At 53.7% G+C, this 21,420-nt stretch overlaps 3 protein-coding genes across 3 annotated transcripts; 2 read left to right on the top strand and 1 right to left on the bottom strand.

The window, feature by feature from the left end:
* Window positions 1–18: 18 nt before the first annotated feature.
* Window positions 19–12,572, bottom strand: PTSG_03147 (uncharacterized protein). Its single transcript, XM_004995678.1, has 32 exons — window positions 12,087–12,572; window positions 10,931–11,736; window positions 10,511–10,618; window positions 10,253–10,286; window positions 9,822–10,031; window positions 9,457–9,546; window positions 9,067–9,152; window positions 8,780–8,850; window positions 8,517–8,605; window positions 8,133–8,224; window positions 7,870–7,937; window positions 7,480–7,600; window positions 7,087–7,178; window positions 6,827–6,888; window positions 6,564–6,661; window positions 6,192–6,279; window positions 5,806–5,882; window positions 5,470–5,591; window positions 5,000–5,091; window positions 4,658–4,782; window positions 4,109–4,374; window positions 3,747–3,846; window positions 3,467–3,538; window positions 3,094–3,177; window positions 2,727–2,846; window positions 2,412–2,462; window positions 2,028–2,168; window positions 1,757–1,852; window positions 1,357–1,539; window positions 988–1,161; window positions 655–702; window positions 19–385 (listed from the first exon to the last, which is right to left on the bottom strand). Exons 1-32 carry the CDS (start codon window positions 12,445–12,447, stop codon window positions 269–271), a joined length of 4,344 nt encoding a protein of 1,447 aa, XP_004995735.1. The 5' UTR covers window positions 12,448–12,572; the 3' UTR covers window positions 19–268.
* A 138-nt stretch (window positions 12,573–12,710) lies between these two features.
* On the top strand, window positions 12,711–17,970 carry PTSG_03146 (uncharacterized protein; the record flags this gene model as incomplete). The annotated part of the gene is made up of 15 exons (XM_004995677.1): window positions 12,711–12,842; window positions 13,161–13,301; window positions 13,421–13,532; window positions 13,734–13,831; window positions 14,038–14,178; window positions 14,434–14,534; window positions 14,675–14,741; window positions 15,122–15,237; window positions 15,515–15,649; window positions 15,902–15,964; window positions 16,118–16,208; window positions 16,460–16,614; window positions 16,798–16,936; window positions 17,242–17,395; window positions 17,588–17,970. The coding sequence occupies 15 exons, from the start codon at window positions 12,711–12,713 to the stop codon at window positions 17,968–17,970; spliced, it is 2,028 nt and encodes a 675-aa protein (XP_004995734.1).
* Window positions 17,971–18,144: 174 nt separating this feature from the next.
* PTSG_03145 (uncharacterized protein) lies at window positions 18,145–20,944 on the top strand (the record flags this gene model as incomplete). Its single annotated transcript, XM_004995676.1, has 9 exons — window positions 18,145–18,247; window positions 18,512–18,631; window positions 18,807–18,942; window positions 19,370–19,421; window positions 19,579–19,654; window positions 19,953–20,059; window positions 20,321–20,384; window positions 20,588–20,648; window positions 20,881–20,944. The coding sequence occupies 9 exons, from the start codon at window positions 18,145–18,147 to the stop codon at window positions 20,942–20,944; spliced, it is 783 nt and encodes a 260-aa protein (XP_004995733.1).
* Window positions 20,945–21,420: the final 476 nt, after the last annotated feature.

The raw sequence follows: 21,420 nt of genomic DNA, 5'->3' as shown, positions 1-21,420 counted from the left end.
TCTCGCCTCGCTCGGATGCTCGCTTGTTCACTGTCTATCTGTATTCGATATGGCTAACGTAGTAAAGTAACACGCACAACACAACACCTCGATCGAATAACGTCACATCCACGTGGTACATGATGACGCGAATTGCGTTCTTCGCCCACGATTGCTTGCATGCAATGCGGAATGTAACATTATCTCACATCATCAGCTACCCATCAACAATTGGCAGCACAACAACATAACAAGCGCACACACGCGCGCGCGCTCACCAGTCGAGTGTTCACCGCTGGTCGTGACTATGGACGACAATAGACGCCATGTCCATCTGCGGCAGCTGGATGCGATTGGCGCTATCGCTGCTCCGCTCGCGTGGCATGACGCCAGTCAGGGATGTTTCCTGCCAACGAGTGCATGTGCGGTGGCATGTGAAAAAGGGTTCGAGTGTGTGTGTGTGAGTGTGTTCGAGAGTGCGTGAGTGTGTGTACGTGTGTGCGTGTGTGTGAGTGTGTTTGTGTGTGTGAGTGTGTTTGTGCGTGTAAAATCGACGACGTGGTTCCAGTGTCTGCGTGTGTGCGCTACCAACACGCAAGTGTCAACTGGGTTATGCAGCTGTGCTGTCAAGCAGCAGAACACTTCGACTGCGGCATACAACGAATGCACGTGTACCTCGAACGATGACGCAGAAAACATTCCAAGAAACGGCGAGAGATCAACCTATCAAGGGGATGCCAGCAAGTAGCAAAGAGAACAGTTGGGTGGTTGTCAGCAGCAAATGGGCACTGCAAATAGTTTATCACGGCTGCGCAGCGTCACACGTCCCACACAGTGATCGAACACGCAACGCAACGAATAAACCAGCATTCAAGCCTGGCTGCTGTTGGGATCACAGCCGTGGCGACAGCCCACAGCACCCCAACAAAACACCAACACCAACACACACACACACACACACACACACACACACACACACACACACACACACACACACACACCGCGTACCTCCAAATCCGCTGGTGTGCCAGCATCTGTGTTGCCCAAACAGGAGCGTGCCTGCAAGCACGCGATGCGACGGCGGTGCAACACAAGAAGCGTGCGAGAGCGGCTGGCGTGTGGCGGGTGAGCCCCAACGATGGACCGAAGCTGAACCAGGTGCATATCGGGGGACATGGCGGGCTGTGTACGGTGGAAGATGGCATGGGAACGACACACGGTGATTAGGAGGAGGCAAGCACGAGCGTTGTGGATTACGACGGATGCTGACACACACAAGCCATGTGAAGACAGGGTGGTTGTAATTGTGATGGTGAGGATGGCCATCATCGGGACTGTCGCGCCTCTCCTGCACTACAGCAGCATCTCGCATCGTACCAAAGCCACTGGCGACAACTGCGCTTGGTGCTGCTGCTCCTCGTGCTGCTGCTTCAGCACACACAGCATCGGAGCAAAGTTGAGCCTATCTGATATGGTGTGTGCCTGCAGGGACGGCGAGGGCACGTGATCCCTTTGCACAGCGCTGGACGAAGGGCGGATGGCTTCCAGATGCAGCACAAACTGCAGACACGCGCGCGCGCGCGTGTGTGTGTGTGCGTGGATGTATGTGCGTGTGCGTGTGCGTGCATGCGTGCGTGCGTGCGTGCGTTGAGAGTGATTGATTCAAATGCGCGAAACGCCCAATGCACAGACCAAGCATATGCAAGGCAATCGCAGTCAAGCAAACAAAAACCCAACTCAATCACACACACACACATGCACGAACAAACAAACACACTTTGGATGTTGTGATGTGGTCCGCAGCAATGCCTTCCCCAAGACCAAGGTTGTCATCGCGCGAGTGTGTCCGGCCAACCATCGCCTCCAGTTGTCCCTGAAACAAGGAACGCGTAATTCATGTGTGTGGATGTATGTGTGTGTGTGCGCGTTCATGTCGGTTGTGTGAACACCGGTAGTTGTGCAGCCGCAGTGAAGTGCAAGACGTCATAACACGCGCTCTTTCCCTGTTGAGTGCCGAAATCGGCAGGAAGATTGGAAGGATAGCTTACCTCTGCGAGCGAGGCCATGCCAAGTGCCGTGTTTGTGTGCAGAGTCAGACGGCGGGTGCTGTCTTGCACGAACGCAAGCAGTGTTGCTGGCATGTACTGCCCGTTGATGCCCACATCCTCCCGTCGCACTTTTCGAGTCACCTGAGCACGCAACGTGGCGAGTTGGTTGAATGAGGGGTTGGATGATTGGCTGGACTGTTGAATGGACGGTTGGGTTGTTGCAAATACAGTAGAAAGGGGAGGGAGGAGGCCGAGATGGCACGTCGTTGTCGGTGTTTGCCCATGGACACACACACACACACGCACACGCACACACACACGCACACACAGACACGCACACACACACACACACATAAAGCATGACTGCCCAAGATCACCACATACTTGGAAGCCGTTGAGATCAAAGAACGCGTCGGTGCCCGCGGCGATGTCGGTCTGGTGAAAGTACAAGTGACCAACAGCAGCACAACAGGGCGTCACGACAGCTTTGAGGACAAAGATGATGCGCGTGTATGCTGAAAGCTCAACGACATTGGACCGCAAACGCACTCACATGCGCACATGTATGCACATACAAATTCACGCACACATGTATGCACATACAAACTCACGCACACATGCGTGCGAACGCACCTCCGCACAAGTGCATCATCAACACTGACAACACCAACCGACACCATTCAGCAGAACCAATCCTACCTTGACTCTCATCACGAGATCGGCTTCCTGGAGATAGGCCTTCATGACAGTGGATGTTTTCTCCACAAACTCAAACTTTTTCTTTGGTGGTGCCTTTCCTTCCTCTGCCTTGACCGCACGCTAACAACATAAACATCCACGCGCGCCGGCAAGAAGCAAACCGACAGCCGCCTGTGAGTGACATGGGATTCTTGTGCGAAATTGAAATGCAACAGTACAGTGTGTGAATGCACACGTATCAACTGAAACAGCTGAAACGAAAGCACATTAGCAACAACGACAAGTAGAACACGCATGTGACGTGATGGGATGTGACACGGGACACGTTCGCAATCAGGTGTGCAGGCAAGCGGCAAGATCCACGAACCTTCACCCTTCGCCGCACGGTCGTTTCATGCTTCACTGACATGTCAATCGTGTTTTCAATTTCAACAGCGGGTCCAAACCCAACCTGCACGAGTCCGAGAGGAGTGTGATGTTGCAGTGGTAGAGGCGGTGCGGTGGAAGTGGTGGTCGTGACGGTGGCGCCAAAATTCGCTTTCACTTAGCAGAGAAACACAACACGAGCGACAAGCTTCGCGCGCAGATGCACGTGCCACGTTGGCATGCGGAAACAAATACACACACACGCACGCACACACACACACACACACACACACACACGCACGCACACACACACACACGCACACACACACACACACACACACACACGCAAACCCGGTTGCAGTTCTTGTACTTACATCCTGGTTGAAGAGACGAAGGGTGTGGCGGAAATGCGTGGTTTGGACTTGTACCTCTGACACAAATGGGCCCTGATTTGAAGCATACATAGGAAACCCCCCGTTACAATGCACATTCAGTGTCACGACGGGCGTTGAAGATGTACAGCACCAGGGTTCTCTCATGTTACAAGTCGCATGTCTCGATGCGCGATTGACACGCACACACGCACACACACACAGGGAGAGCGGCACCATGTGGATGTGTGCATACACGCCACACAGCTGCAGTCATTCACACCTTGATCACGTGGATAACAGTGCCATTGAAGGTCTGATAAGGCTTTGCAGGCCCGTCTGGCATGAACAGATATGCGCCGCTGTGATCGTCCTTGCCGGTCCTTCAAAGGCAACGCAAACAGAGACGACAAGAGCAAACAGCAGAAGAAGAAAAAGTAGGCGGGGAGGAGGAGACATGAGGCATTGGGCGCACGTGTACAGCATTTGATTGAAATACAAGTGACATGAATGCGAGTGAGTGCAAGTGTGCAACTGCAAGTATATGCGTGCAAGATTGAAGCGCTCGTTTGGACGTGGACACAGAAAACAAAGAGTGGCAGCAGAACAACAACGCGCGAGCACATGCACGCATGAAATGCGCACCTGGAAGTGTAGATATCAAACGAAATGCCAGCGTGTACGGTGTTTCCACCAGCTGTGATGGACTTGAGATACCCGGTTTGCGCGTCACACGACACTTCAACGTCGCCAGAACGAACTACAACGTCGTCCTGTGGGTCAAACGCTTCAACGCTGAAAGTGCCCAAACCCTGCTCCTCCGCAAGCCTGGCGGATGGTTTTGCCCCGTCGCGGTGAGCAATTTGGATTGTTGGCACTGGTGGCTGCTGCGCTGTCGGTGTGGCGTGGAGCTGACGGCGTGTGCATATGTGTATGTGTGAGTGTGTGTGTGTTGAGAGTGTGTGTGTGTGAGTGTGTGAGTGTGTGTGAGAGAGTGAGAGAGAGAGAGAGTGTGTGTGTGTGAATGCACACGTGTACTTGCACGTGTATTGGCGTGAGTACGTGAGTCGGTACACGAATGCATGTGTACATATGTGTGTGTCAAAGATAAGAAAGGGCATATGAGGCAAGTACACGAGGAACAAGCCATGCAACAGCACCAAATACTGGCATGTACGTGCATTCACGCCACACCTGAAGAGAGACCACGGACAGTGGCGCGACGGTGACAGTGAACCAGAGGGCAAAAATATCCTTCACTGGAAGACCGTCGCTGTCAAACACAGGCATTAGCTGCTGCGGAACCGGGATATCATCCTCTGCAAAGTATCATGGAGGTGCACGCATGAGCCATTCATACGCATCATTGATGGGTGGCCATTGAAGAGGTGGGAATGTGGTTGAGGGAGGTGAACACACGCACACACACACACACACACACACACACACACGCACACACGCACACGCACAAGCACAAGCACACGCACACGCCACACCAGCAACAAACGAGCAAGCAAACGTTGGTCAAAAGCGTACGTGATTTGAGTTGAACGTGGGGAGAGCTGACGAAGATGCGGAGGGGCCCCGAAAACGGCTGCAAACTCGTGTTGGGAATGGACAGCACAGAGCTGGACGAGCAAACACGGGGGAGCAGACAAACAGTAGGAAAAGGGGTGAATGAAGCCTTGGTGTGAGGTGAAACAGCACGCGGTGAATTGTAGAAATCGCGTGTCCCCCAAAACCGCGACAACAACAACTTAAACTTAAAACAACAACAACAGCAACTTAAACAACAACAACACCACCACCGCTACCAACAACAACTTAAATCAACAACAACAACAACACCACCACCACCGCTACCAACAACAACTTAAATCAACAACAACAACAACAACAACAACAACAACAACAACAACAACAACAACAACAACAACAACAACAACAACAACAACAACAACAACAACAACAAAAACAACAACAACAACAGGGGCTCCGTTCCGCACCTCGCGTCTGGTGCGAGTACATCATCTGTGATGGCATACGCGAGATCAAGCATGCGCTGCACAGACGTCACATCCACTGCTGCCAATCCAACAAGTGACGCCAGGCTGCTCGACGCAACATCCTGCATGTGTGTGTGTGTGTGTGTGTGTGTGTGTGTGTGGGTGTGGGTGTTTGTGTGTGTGTGCATGTGTGTGTGTACATGTGCACTCGGGAACGTGCGTTCCACACCAAGCGAGGTGCGTTGCTTGCGGAAACACGCTGCTGACTGTAGCCGGAAACAATCCAAGCTGAGCACACAAACATGCCTCATGAAGCATCAGCGCAAACAAACACACCAGCAGCCCATTGACAGCAATCTTGAGACGCCGAACGTAGTCGTTGACCACTTTGATCTTCGCCGTTCCAGTGATGGCTGTTAACCACAACGTGCAACACAAACACGCCACCACAATACAACACCAGGAGAACAGGCGGGTGCAAGCGGGTTGCATCACGCGAAACGTGTTCAGCAGGAGCACAAGTGTCATGCATGCCACGAGCGAAGCAAAGCAATCGAATGAGGTGAACCACCGAAACAGGGTGTGCGTAGAAAGACACCCAGTGTCCACAACAAGACCCAGCACAGACAACCCCTTCCCCGACACACCAAAGCAGCGCAGGAGACACACATTCCAATGCATGAACATTCCCAATGCACAAACACAGCAACAGCCATGCTCACCATCGTGGTGCTGCAAGATGCCAAGCTCCCGCCGGGCGCGTGTGAGAAATTGTCCGCAGTCATCACACGCGTGCGGTGGATAATGCAGCTGGTAAACACAAAGTTGCGCGAGTGCGAGTGTGTGGGTGTGGGCAAGAGCGTGAGAATTGTGACAGAGTGCCGTTAAGTGCGTGTATGTGTGGGTGGATGTGCGCATGGGCATCAACATGTGCGAGAAAGTTTGTGACGTGCATATGTGATGTGTGTGGCAAGATGAGTGCAGCTGTACGCTACATGAAAGGCGCTCGCCCACTATCCACATGTGGCAGCAAACAAATGCATGTCACTCAAAAGCTCCCCCCCCCGGCCACACACACACATACACAACCCTACCTTTGCAAGTGCAAGCGCGTGCAGCACTTCCGTGCTCTTCAGAATCCTTTCCAGCTCCCGAGACAGGCGCTTGAGGTATGTGCGCGTCGTGTAAAACCCTGCATGAGGGGGTGGCGGTTGTTGGGTGTTGCGAGCATGTTGATGTTGCGGACGTGCACTCGCGTGCGTGTGAGAGCAAGCCGTGTTGGAAGCCATTCAAAGAGCAGTGGTGGGCCAATCAAAGAGCACAACAAGCGTGCAAGTGTCCACACGTATGCACGTGCCTGTCCAGTAGTGGTCGCGGCGATCGCTGTAAGGCATGAAGTGCCCAGTCAGCGTTGGGTAACTGATGATCGTGGTGGTGATGTATGGTGACGGCGCATGGTGTGCAGTGAGCACGCGAGGGCACATTGTGGTGAGTGCAATCAAACGCAGCAGATATGAAGCGCTGTGTCTGAGATCACAAGTGTTCAGATCATGGACGGGATGAGCACAAGTATCGTAAGCGCATCTGTGAGCGGCGGCAGTGGATGTTTGGTCGTACGTTGTTGGTGTCGCCTTGTCTTCGATGGCGTTGAAATAGTCACGAAGGGTGCCAAAGCGAACGTTGACATTCAATTCCGGCTGTGAGTTGATCTGCACAGACAGACAGACAGACAGACAGACAGACAGACAGAGCGCGGGAGAGAGCGAGGGATTAAAGGTGCAGGTGTCAGGATAAACACATGAATGCGCATGGACACACAAGGGCCAGAGTTGTCGGTGAGAAGCGATCAGCACATGCAGGACAAACCACAACCACAACCACACACACACTACCACAAGCACACAAGCAAAGGCACAACCACGCGCAAGACGCACGATGTACATGTACGACAACAGATGCAAGGCACGCATGCACGCATGCACGCACGCACGCACGCACACGTGCACGCACGTATTTCATGATGCGTGTGTAGCTGTCGAGCTGGGCTGCAATCTCCTGGTGCGACGTGTAGCGGAAATCACCGCCAATCGGGTGCAGCACAACGTTGTTCTTGAACAGCAGCGCTTGTTTTCTGCAACATATGTGTGGTTGTGCGTTTGAACGTGTGTATATGCGTGTGTGCATGTGTGCATGTATGTGTGCATGTGTGTATGCGTATGTATGCATGTGAGAGTAAATGAGTGAGTTGGTGTGAGGACATGTATGTGTATATGGTTCACATCGTGTACATATCGTTTCAGCACACCCCATGCTGGCACTGCATGAGACGCAAAGTGGAACAATTCACTTGCGAGTGTGTGCCGCCACCACGGCGCACTAAACAGCGACCATCGCCATCACCTGTACTGTTCGATGAGTTGCAGCGCCGCGTTCTGTTCATACCCGGGGATGATCGGGCGAACCGTTGTCTGCATGGGACGATGGATGGTTGAGCAACACGCACGGCAATGGTGGCGGTGTACATGCAGAAAAAGTTGTACGTATATGCAAGAAGAAACCGCTGTGCATGTATGCAGCTGCACACACACACACACACACATACGCACAGATACGCACACATGCATACTTGTGCGTATCAGGTTACGCTTGCACTGGCAACTGACCTTTGCACCAAACTCGGCGCACTGCGGTGTCAGCTTCTTCTTGAAATACGCCAACCCAAAGTCGAGCTGGCAGCACACGGCATAGTCGGGGCCTGGCATCACGCACACAAACACGACAAGAGCAAAGGAATGACAGTGTGTGTGTGTGTGTGTGTGTGTGTGTGTGTGTGTGTGTGTGTGTGCGTGTGGGTGTGGGCGTGGGTGTGGGTGTGGGAGTAGGTGTGGGGGGGGTGCTATTTCTTTTTTCTCATTCCTTGTTTTCCACCCCTCTCAAAACACGCACATACACACATACACAAGTGTGTGCAAGGAGAGGGAGCAAGATTGCGACAATGGTAGTGAATGAGCTGTGCAAAACAGCATTGCATGAATCACAGCACTCACCGCACGTGTAGTGAACGTCATACAGGTAGAATGGAAGCGTGTGTGTCAGCACAGCCGTGTTTGCCGTTGTATCCCAATCTTGCTGCCACCTGACGTCAAACGTTCAATTCGCGGCAGACACCACGGTTATTCAATGAATAAACACGCGACGAACAAACCTCATTGCAGGTTCCGAACCAAAATAGCCACACACACACACACATACACACACACATACACACACATACACACACAGAAGGGCGACACAAGAGACAGTATCGCACCGGAAGACGAGTTCGTTGCGCTGTTGCATCTGCTGCTTTAGACGCCAGTGAATGCGATCAATCACCATGCCCTGCAGCGTAGATTTAACAAAACACACACACACGTACACACAAAGTGCACAAGCACACAAGCACACATGCATACACACACACGAGCACAAAGCACACACACGCAAACGAGTGCGCAAACATGTGAGCTTGTGGGTGTACATACATGGGATTTGCGTGCAAAACTACGTGGGTCGCCAGATGTGCATTCGAAGGTGCTGGAAAGGAGTGCGCCAAACCTTCAATCCGGCCTTGCTGTTGATAAACGCCATGGTGGGCGTGTGTCCAAACGGATCAACTGACCAGCCAGTCGCAGGCACGACGCCTGTTGATGTTACCAATTTGAAGGGTGATTGTGGTGTGTGTGTGTGTTTCGTGAGGAACAGAGGTGCAGAGTGTTGTGGGCGGTTGATGTGGTGATAAGGGGCTGCTTGAAAAATGACAAAAAGTGAAGGTTCCAAGCACAGTGGTGGCTACTGTCTCTAACGCGCCCTGGTAAACTCAACTGCACGAGTGCGTGTCCAGGTCCTCCCTCTCCTCTCCTCTCCAAACACATGGAGCAATTCCAGTCAGGCGTACAAGCACAAACACGTACACACGCATTTTCATGCACACACAGGTGCACGCACCAAATGTTTCGTTGACCCAGATCTGGCCCTCAATGAGTTGATCCACCATTGAGAAATAGTGCGAGCACGCCTCCTCCGTCATCACCCACCCTGGCGTCGTTCCAACGCAAACATGCACACACACACACACATGCGCGCGGCCACACATATGCGCACGACCACGTGTAGCCATACATTTGCATTCACGCACAGAGAGAGCAAGTGTGAGGATGACGTGGAACAATGGCGCTGCTATCACAAGCACAGTCATGTGCAGGTTGCGTGCACGGGTTGTAATTACACAGGCGCACACTGCAAGTTGTAGACCACACACACACGCACGCATGCATGCATGCATGCATGTACATGTGCACGCATTCACGCACCTCCTGTGACAATCTCCATCTGTCCACGCCGCACGAGGTTCCTGAAGGTTCGCCGGCGGTCAGGTGTTGCATCATGCCACCAGGCCTGCAGAAAACTGATCTCTGCCCAAATAAACTTGCGAAATGGACGAGCGGCCAAGAAATCCGTCACCGTGTCCAGGATGGCCTTTGTCTGCTTCTGGTAGTAGTCATCAAATGTGCGAATCCAACCTGTGTGCGTGTATGCATGTGTGTATGTGGGTGTGAGTGTTGTTTGATGACTTCCATAGTGTTTGTGTTCATTTGTGGTTGTGGTTGTGTATGTGCGCGCACGTGTGTATGCAACAGAGCTATCAGATGCAAAGCGCGGCGACGAGTGGGTGATCAACGCAACAAGGCCTACGCGCAACACGCACACATGCAGGCATGCGCTCAAGGGGCGCGTCAAGGACCTGGGTCGACGTGCGTGTGGGGCATGAGAATCACCTGGAAAGCAGACGAAGAGCAACGGAAGACACTGGGGGTGAGCGCTGGATACGCAGCCGTTGCCGAGCACAAGGTGAACACATCTACACCTCGAGCACCACGACTCTCACACGCACGCATGTACACGCGTACACACACGCATGCAAGACACTTGCCGAAACAAAACAAAACAACAACGCCCATCGAATGCACACGACAACCACCACCACCACCACCACACGTACTTCTAGCGGCTTGGCACGTGAAACGGGGGCGGTGTCGGGGTTGAGGTTCTTGGGATGCCAACCACGCGTCATATCAGAGAAGTCCACACGTGCTTGCATCTTTTCCACCTGCCACAGTGGATAGCGTGGTGGTGCATGTATGGTGTATGGATTCGTAAATATGTGGACGGGATGTGAGTGAAGGAAAAAGCGTCTGTGGGCACGTACAAATCCCCACATAATCGTCACTTCCGCACACACACACACGAGAGTGCACGCATGCACATACACACACGCACACGCTCACATATACAAATGCACACACACACACATATACACACGCACGCGCGCTCACATACACAAATGCACACACACACATATACACACGCACGCGCGCTCACATACACAAATGCACACACACACATATACACACGTACGCACCGTGGTGTCTGTCGTCGCCATACTGTTGCTGCTTGCATTTGTCAAGAGTGCAGCTGAGGACTGAAGCGGCCGCACCTCCTGCTGCCACTGCAGCGACCACGTCAACCCTGCTTCATCGCCTCTGCTGATATCAAGGGGACGCACCTTGGGCAGTGGTGGGGGTGTCTTCTTGGGTGCTGCTGCCTTCCGTTTCCCACCACCATCACCACCGCCGCCGCCGCCACCGCCACCACCTTGTGCCGCGCCCTCCTGGCCGGCAATCTGTCTTGCCCGTGCCAACCTCTGAAACTCTTCGCGCTGGGACCACGGTGTCACCTGCTCCTGTTCCTGTTCCTGTTGCTCTTGTTGCTTAAGCTGCTGCTCCTGTTGCCGGTGTGGCTTGTCGACGGGTGCCTCTGGGTGTTGTGCAAACTGCGCGTCTTTCCGCCTTTCTCCTGGGCCGTTTGGCCCTGCTGCCTTCTTGACCGGCTGCTTTTCAACGAGGTCGTCATCGTCATCGATGAGCCGCCCGTGCCTCTGCTGCCGATGCCTACGCATACGTTCTGAAACCTTTGTGGCGTCATCACCAACGGCATCGTCATCAATGTCTGTGTTGTGGCCTGCAGCACGCACACCGGGCCGATCCAAGCCGTCTGGCTTGCCACCACCACCACCATCTCCATCCCCTGCGCTGTCCTGCGCTTTCGTATTGCCAGCAGCATCGTCATCGTCGTCCGTGTCAGGCGGCGGACGCTGGTGCCGGAGCACCGGCTGTGCAACAGATGATGTGCCCGCCGTTGTTGATGTGGAGGACACGGCATCATCGTCTGCTCAGTGTGTGCAGAGCACATGTGCACGCGGGCACGCAAGCGATGGGGCATTAACACAGCGATGATGAATGGGTGGGTGTAATAAAAGCGCTCGGCAACGGCGTGGTAGTCTTCTCACACGCATAATCTACACGGAGACGTAAACACTCCGAAGCCGCCATTGCGCGTTGAAAGCAAAACAAGCATCATCACCACTGGCGGTGTAGGTAATGCAGCAGGGGTAATGGCAGTGTTGTGGCACACACACGTACACACGCACACGCGCAAACACACCCACATACACACATACACACACACACGCGCACACACACGCACACACACTCTCTCTCACAAACACACAGACACACCTGGATTGGCCGCCCCAGGGTCAGTACGCGGCGCTTGTTTCTTCCATGCTTGTTGTTGAGGCTTAAAGTCGTCGATGTCGTCGTCGTCGTCTTCTTCTCCCAGAAGCTGCGCCCTATGTTGTAGGCCGTCCACATTCCCACGCGATCCCTGCCGTTGAGACAGGCCGGCCTGGCCGTGTCGGTTTTCGTGTGCGTGAGCGTGATTGGCATCGGAGGGGACCTGGCGAGGCGTGCGTAGCCGTTGTCGCTCCACACTGGACAGGTCGCTGGTGGTGAACACCTGCGCCAGCAGCATCAGGCTCGTCACTGCGATCAGCCACCCCAGCACAAGTGGTGCCCACCGCTGTGACATCCACCTCATGATGATGGCTGATAGACGATCCCCGTCTCAAGTTCTTTCCTGCCACCTGTCACCTTGCAAGCAGCACCCAGCACCCAGCACACACACACACACCCACACACACACACACTTTGTTCTTCGCTGGTTGCTGCTGATCATCAATGAATGGCAATTCCGTTGTTGGTTGTCCGTTGCGCGGAAACGCACAAACACACGTGAAGAGGAAGGACCACAACGCATGCTGCTCACTGTCTCTTCAACTGTGTCTCCGAAGGTTAATTAAGATGGCGACGATTGTGATTGGGGTGAACCCACGCACAGGGCAGCAGGAGCTGCGACAGGAGGAGGAAGGCGCACAGTATGCAGCGCAGCTAACGGCTTCCACTTATGGTGATATGCTTCATGATCAAGAACGCGTACGTCTGCTATCACACTGCGCGTGCATGTGTGTGTGCGTGTGTGTGTGTGCATGTGTGTGTGCGTGTGTGTGTGTGCATGTGTGTGTGCATGTGTGGTGTGTGTGTGTGTGCGAGTGTGTGCGTCTGGGTGTGTGTGTGAGTAAGCATGTGTGTCTGTGAATGTGTGCTCAATTATGTGGCGTGAACCCCCCCCCCCCCCGCTTTCCCTTGGTTGCTCACGACAAAAGGGCCGCCGCCTCCGTCTGACGCTTGTTTGGCGCACCCTCCTCCACTTCCTCTCTGGTGCTTCTTCTTCCCCTGCCTTGTTGTCGATAGAATGCCATGTATGAAGCGGCCATCACGGCGAGTGTGAAGGCAAAAGGACAAGATGCCGTTGTATTGGATATTGGCACCGGCACGGGCCTTCTTGCGCTCATGGCTGCCCGCGCAGGCGCACGCCACGTCTTTGCCTGCGAAGTTCGTTTGTGCGTGTGTGTGTGTGTGTTTGTGCAGACGCCAATGGCTTCCTTTTCTGCCGCCAACGCAGGCACACTCGCTCATCTGACCACTTCCTGTTTTATGTCCCTCTACTGCAGGTGTTCCCTGCCATGTGTGCAGTGGCCCGCGAGTGCATCGCACCCAATGGCATGAACGACGTCATCACCCTCATCCAGAAGCGGTCTACCGACATGACAGTTGGACCTGAAGGTGCAGCGCGTGTACGTGTGTGTGTCTATGTGTGTGTGTGTTTGACTATATGTGTGTGTGTGTCTATGTGTGTGTGATAAGGGCACTCTCGTGGGAACTAAGCCCAGCAATGCCATGAGACCTGAAGTTGGAAACAGTCACTCGTTCACACACACACACACACACACACACACACACACACACACACCAAAACACGTGCAGGTGACATGCCTTTGCGGGCTGATATTATTGTGATGGAGATCTTCGACTCGGAACTGATCGGCGAGGGTGTCCTTGGTACCATGAAGCATGCTTTGGAGGTTGGTGTGCCTGCAGTGGATCGCTTGATTGGCCCCATGCTGGTGCTCATGACGATGGTGGTGGTGGATGATGGTTGTTGTTGATGCAGGAGACTGCGTGCGAGCGAGCGAGTCACGGCTGTCTGTTTCCGTCTTACATTCACCCGCGCCACACACACACACACACACACACACACACACACACACACACACACACACAAACACAGCACCTCGCAAAGAGCGATGTTACCGTCATTCCTTCAGAGGCAACGGTGTACGCGCAGCTGTGCTGGAGCCCTACGCTCGATGCCCTGCACCTTGTTGATGGCGCCACCGTTGGCCGGCGCACACTCAAGAGTCGACCACAGGTGTGGACGCGTTTGTTGTCATTGTGGATGAAGCATTGCTGGACACTGTGTCGCTGCTGACGCTGATGGACATATCTTTCGCTCAAACACGAAACACGAGAATTGTCTCAGCGCACACGCTGCACGTGTGTTCCGCTGCGTAGATGTGCATGCATGCGCCCTCGTGTGTATTTCAACATGCGTTCACCGGCTACAAGCACACACTACACGCACACACACGCACACACAAATCATTCTCTCTTGTTCTGGTATCAGGCACACGCCACGCCATCGCCGCTTGAGTGTCACCTCGACACGCTTCTTTCAGACCGGACAAATCTTTCAGAAGTGTCCCTTGTGAAAACCTTCGACTTTGCGTGCGTTGCGTGCCGTCCTCACTTGCGTGTGAATGTGTGAATGTGTGCGTGTGTATATTGCGTGTGTGACTGCTGATGTGTATATTGCGTATGCTTTGGTCATGTGTGCTCATGTACTGCATTGATTGCCAATGATGCAGAGACGCGCGCACCCTTGATTGGCCGGCGCAGCACACTGTCACCTTCGACCTCACACCTGAAGCTAAGGTGTGTGCTCGTCTCATGTCCCAACCGAGCGTACACATGCTCACACGCACGCTCACATGTACGCACACACGCACGCACACACGCACGCACACACGCACACACAACATGAGGTGGCGTTTTGCTCAACTGGCCTTCGTTCTCTTACCAACACCACAAACAGGACCACGAAAGCGCGCGCTTTGGTGGGTACACAGCAAACGCGCATGCTTGTTCCCGCGCACGTGCACACACACACGCGCGCATACACACACAAACAAACAAACACACAAACAAACAAACACACACACAAACAAATGCACAAACACACACACACACACACACAAACAAATACACAAACAAACAAACACACACACACTCTCGCTCGCTCTCTCACCACCCAGACATTCACGCATGTCCGCGCACACATGTGCTTTGCAGAGCGACACTGGCGGCAGCACTGGCAGCCGTGCGTGTACACACTGCCATCACCAGCAGCGCTTACACCCCCAGCTGCGAGGTGAGGAGTTACGTCTTGGTGTGTATTTGTGGCAATGTGCTCACCATGTGCATGTCAACCGTTTGTGTGCAATGCCAATGCGAAGGCGTATCGAGTCGAGTGCCCCACTCACACACGAGCAATCGACACGTGCGTGTTCTCTCTCTCACACACACACACTCTCTCTCTCTGACACACTCATACACACAATCTCTCTCACACTCTCACACTCACACACTCACTCACACACACACACTCACACACACACACTCACACTCACACACACTGTGCCCACCAGGCTAGCTGTCCGCCACGATGAGTATGCGTGGGCGTTTTCCCCGACCTCAGATGGCCTTGATGCACCACCTGATCCGCTTGCTGCACCACTGCCCCGCCGCCGCCGCGCTGCCCTGCACGACGCGTCATATTGGCGGTGAGCCACGTCATTACACACGACATTGGCTGTGGATGATGTGCTCCCTTTGGTTTGGTTGTGATGGCTGCGCTTGCGTGCGAGAGAGGGTTTGTTGGCTTGGTTGTCTGCCTGAGCTGTACCTTATGTGTTTGCAGGCATGATCATCTATGGGCTTGTTGTTTGCTTTCAACTTACGGCTTCTTCGTCCATGACGGCACACACATGCGTGCTCGATGGCATTGGTGTTGTCTGCATGTCTGTGCGTGTCAGGTGCTTTGAGCGTGCGCTTGAAGTTGCGCATGCGCAGTTGCAACGACCTCTGCGCGTGCTGTGGTTGGTCGTATTCATGTGCACAAGTGACCTTGGATGATGGTGTGTGATTGCGTGGTCGCGTCTTGCATCGCGCTTTTGCTTGTGTTGCGGTTTCGAGCATCATACGGCTCTCAACTATTGATGATGCCACTGTCGTTGTATGCACCGTACCAGTGTTGGTGATGCATCTTTCCTGCCAGTTGTTGCCGCGCAGCTGGACGTCGTGCACCGCGTGTATGTGCTCGAACAGAACTTCCTTGCTCGCGTAAGTGCAGGGCCGAAGATTGTGGCTTGAACTTGTTGTTTGTTGTTGAACGCTTGCTGTTTGCTGTTGCTTAAATGGTTTGGCGTTGTTGTTCGTTGATGTTGGTTGTTCCCATTGGCGTTGTTCGCACCACACTCTGCGCATCTTTATCACTCATATCCGACTCTCCTTGACCCGCGAGCATTACTGGTTGTCGTTGCTGTGGTGCAGCAGCAACTTACCCCTCACTTACCAACTATTGCTGGTCACAGGCGGTCACGAGCGTGTTCCCGGATGAGGATGCAGCCAAGGTGAAGGTGATTCGCGCCTCCGCAGAGGACGTCAATGTCTCCTTTTTGGACAATGCACCAGCCGATGTGCTGCTGGCAGAGCCAAGCTACCTCTTTGCAGACCTCCCCTGGCACACGTTCGTACCAGCCCTGCTGCTGTGCATGGTGTGCAAGTGCTTTTTTTTTTGTTGTGCGACTGTGCGTGATGGCCCGATGTTCAGTTGCACATGTATGTGTGCGTGTGTGTGTGTGTGTGCGTGATGACGGGAAGTGTTCGCCTTGGACCCGTATGCTGACGGCATGTGGGGTGCCTTCCGCAGGATTTGCTTCCTGTTTGAGCGGCTAGCGCTGCAATCGTGCCTGACGGACGATGCTGTCATCATCCCGAGTCGCTTCCATCTCATGGTGCAGCCGGCCGTGCTTCGTGACTACCACACACTCCGCCAGCCAGCCGACAATGTACAGTTGCACAAATGTGTGTTGTATATTTGTGTGTAAGAGAGAGAGTGAGTGTGTGTGTGTGTGGGGGGGGGGGTGTGGGTGGATCTGGATCGGTGTGTGTGTGTGTGTTGTGACTCTGCCTGTTTGTGTCTGTCTGCCTGTTTGTGTCTGTCTGCCTGTTTGTGTCTGTCTGCCTGTTTGTGTCTGTCTGCCTGTCTGTTTGTGCGTTTTCGTCGGTGCTATACAGGTTTGTGTTGTGATAAAATGTGCATGATTGAATATGTGCATGCGTGCTCTATGTGACCCGTCTTCGCGGTCCACAGGTATCTGGGTTTGACCTGAGTGCGTACGATCGAGCGTGTGCGCTTGCGTCGTGGGAAACGGTGTTTCTGCCCAACAATGGGTACCGCCTGCTTGCCGCCCCGCGCTGCATCCTTGACGTGGACCTCACCAGCCAAACCCCGCTCGACGCAGCTGGTGAGCACGTGAGGGAGGGTTTGTGCGCTGTGCGGGTCCACACGAAATGTTTGCGATGGGTGGGAAGGCGTTCATCGCTGTTGCTGCCACTCTTCTCGCGTTGCTGTCGCTGGTAACCGTGCTGCTTGTCTCTACTCTCTGCCTGCCTTCGTGTGCGTGTCCTGCCCTTGTGTGTGCAATTGCGATTGGTAGGGGAGGCCATGTGGCGCGCCGGCGGGAGGGAGCAGAGCAGCAGTGATGGCGACGTGGCTGGCCATGGCGGTGAAGCTGTTGCCAACTGCGTGCTTGCGTGGGTGGACTTCACACTGATCAGCGAGAACACATGTGATGCTGCAGACACTACATCTATCATCCGGGTATCCAACGCGCCTGGTGCGCTGCGCTGCCACACGGCCGTGCAGGTGCTCGAGCGGCCGTGTGCAGACAGCGCCCCTGCCACCACAGAAGCAGCCAAGCAGCAGCAGCAGCAACAAACGAGCGAGGAGGTCCAAGAGAGCGCGCCTTGTTTACTGGGGGTCAAGGCAGTGTTTGATCCCACGTCCGCAGCAGTCCACGTCAATGCAGCCTGGATGTGAACCACCCAGCACGCCACTGAGCACTGGCTCATCGACCTGCTCTGCTCTGCTCTGCTTACTTGGTTGGTTGGTTTGCGTCCTGTGCTGCGTGTTGTTCGGCAGTTGTGCTGATATCATAAATTGCACAAAGTAGTCATCACAGACGCAGCAGACAACAACGACACATCCACGGCGATGCCTGCGCTGGGGGGAGATGGACGAGTGTGGATCAACGTGGACTGCTGTGGGCTGTTCACAGCGACAATGACATATGCCCTCATGGTCCTTGGGCTTCTTGGTGCGTTGTCGTTCACCCCACCTCAACTCATGCTGGTTGTGTGTGTGTGTGTATGTGTGTATATGTGTGTGTGTGTGCGATGTGGTGTGCTGTGTGTGCGATGTGGTGTGCTGTGTGTGCGATGTGGTGTACCATCTTGTCAAGCCACATCGGAGAGGTTTTGGTACATGAGGACGCGTAGTGTCTGCAGATACTTGCTTGGAACTTCTACGTTGTGTTTGCCTCACACTGCCCCCGATGCAACGCTGCATGTCCGCTTCCCAGGCGCATTACATCTCCTGGACATTGGCACATCAGTGGGGCTGTTCCTCTTCTTGCTGTTGTTTGGGACCGTTTCGTTGGCGGGGCTATCGCACATGCGCTGCATGCTCACAGATCCCGGCTGTAAGTCATGCATCCGTCGTGCGCAGTGCATGTTACCAGTGCATATGGGTAGTGCATGTTGGCAGTGCATGTGGGCAGTCTCTGCATTCATCTCCCACACAAGACAACCACAAGAAGACAGCCCGTTCATTTCACACACACACGCGCGCGCGCACTTCTGCTGCTTACGTTGTAGCCGTTCCCTCGCTGCCGCGGGAGATTGAGCTGGAACATATTCCAAAGGGGGAGCTGCGGTTACGCAACGGGGAGTACGTGTCCGTGTGTCGCAGGTGCCACACGTACAAGCCCGAGAGGGCGCACCACTGCAGCGTGTGCGGACGATGCATTCGGCGCATGGATCACCACTGTCCCGTGAGCTGTGTGTGTGTGTGTGTATGTATATGTGTGTGTGTTTGTATATATGTGTGTGTGTGTGTGTGCTCGTGTGAGTGTGTGTGGGCACTGCAGTTGACTTCTCGCCATCGCGCTGCTCTAAGTTAATCCTCCATGGCTGGTGACCATCGATTGCTCACATTGCTTCTCTGCCAAACATGTCCGCTGATGCTTACCACTGCGGCCGTCGCATGAATCATGCACGTTCTCGCGAACCAGTGGTGCGTACAATACCCGCACTCGCCGATGCGTGTGCGCCGTTCCGCTTCCGTGGTTCCGTGCATGTCCTTGTTGTGCATGCAACTGTAGTGCATGCATTTGACTGCCACCTAACGATCTTGCACGCGCGCACCCTGCTGGCCATAGGGTGAACAACTGTGTGGGCGAGAACAACCAGAAGTTCTTCATCTTGTTTACGGTGCGTGGTTGGTTGGAGTGTGGCCTGCATGCTGCTGGTGCATCTTGAACTGATGTCGACTGTGACGTGTTTGCGCCGCCTGATCTCATCGCATGACTGTGTTGCATTGCTTTGCGACCTGAAACGCTGTTGTTTCCGCTCTGCACAATATCCAAAGGCATACATCTTTCTCTCGGCCCTGGTGCTGCTTCTCATCATTATACATCATTTCCGCTCGTGTCCAAGCCCACGAGGTGTTTACATGCATGCCCTCTCGGTATTGCCTGCTTGCGTAACTACATGTGTGCGTGCGTGTACGCTTGGGCACGTTCACGTGTGTGCATGTGCTTCGCAACAGCCTGTCATGTTTGTCCTTGGCGTTTGATGCAGTGCGGCGACCACCGCCATTCCGTCCCTCACAAACACACAAACACAGAAACACACACACACACACACACAAACAAACAAACAAACAAACACACTAACAAACACACACACACGCACACAAACACACACACGCGCGCATGCGTTGGACATGACATGACACTGCAGAGTGCATTTTCGATTCAGACCGGGCGTTACGACCGCTCGTGGTGTTTGGGCTGATCATGGAAAGCCTGTTGTTTGGCCTCTTTACTCTCATTATGACATGTGATCAGGTATTGTGGCGGGTGTGCGCGCTTTCATGTGTACTGCGTTGGGCAACGGTTGCCTCCCTTGCATGCGCATGCGCAGACCGCATCCTTGCTTGAATGCGTGTGCGTGTGTATGTGTGCGCGTGTGCGTGCGTGTCGTGTGTATGTAGGTGTAGGTGTATGTGTGTCATGGTGGTGGTTGTGTGGACGGCACTGTTGCCTGATGTTGATGAACTGCTTCGACTGACTGACGTCCACCTGCCCATCTGTCTTGTGTTTGCTCAGCTGTACAACATTGCAAACGAGACTTCCACCATCGACCGTATCAAGGGGTCCAAGTTGGGCAGAGGTGCGTCTGTGTGCGTCTATATGCGTCTGTGTGCGTCTACATGCCTGTATGTGTGTGTATCAGAGTGTGTCTGCATTTGCGTGTGGCGATCGAAGCTGGTTGCTTTGTGCTCTCACACTACGTGTCTTCGTCGCTATCCTATCCTCCGAATCCCTCTAACCACCCCCTCCCCTCCCTCGTCCTTTCAACGCGCGTGTTTGCAGCGGCCGAATCAACTGTAGACAAGCTACGAGTCGTTTTTGGTTCCCATCCTCACTGGACATGGTGCGTTTGTCCGTGTGTATTATTGAACATGCGCACTTGTGCATCTGTGGTTGCCTCTGGACTCCTTCCTACTTTGCTGGTCCATGACTGCGCCCTTCACACTCGTTCTTGCTCACATGCCCCCCTTCAACCATGCATCGGCGCTTCTCCAACCACACGCACACACACACACACACGCACGCACGCACGCACATACGCACATACACGCACGCACGCACGTACATACGCATAGGCTGCTGCCCCTTGAGGGTGCTGAGTTGCGGTTTCGAAAGAGACAGCTTGAGCATGTTGTGTAGCAAGAGCAGATGTCACTGCTTCTTCTTCTTCTTCTTCTTCTTCTTCTTCTTCTTCTTCTTCTTCTTCTTCTTCTTCTTCTTCTTCTTCTTCTTCTTCTTCTTCTTCTTCTTCTTCTTCTTCTTCTTCTTCTTCTTCTTCTTCTTCTTCTTCTTCTTCTTCTTCTTCTTCTTCTTCTTCTTCTTCTTCTTCTTCTTCTTCTTCTTCTTCTTCTTCTTCTTCTTCTTCTTCTTCTTCTTCTTCTTCTTCTTCTTCTTCTTCTTCTTCTTCTTCTTCTTCTTCTTCCTCTCTCGTGGTGATTGCTGGTTATCCTTAGCTACTTCGCGCCCGCTGTACACCTCTCAGCACTTCATGGGCAGCCTGCACAGCGGTGCTTTGATGCTGTGACAGCAAGGCCGCTTATGTCGTGTCATCATCACATCACATGAATCGCGTCAATGCTGCACTGTGTGCTGCTGTGGTTTTGATTGTTTCGCGC

The sequence above is a fragment of the Salpingoeca rosetta genome (assembly GCF_000188695.1).
Source record: "Salpingoeca rosetta unplaced genomic scaffold supercont1.7, whole genome shotgun sequence".
Lineage (NCBI taxonomy): Eukaryota > Choanoflagellata > Craspedida > Salpingoecidae > Salpingoeca > Salpingoeca rosetta.
This window is presented reverse-complemented; position numbering and strand designations above follow the sequence as displayed.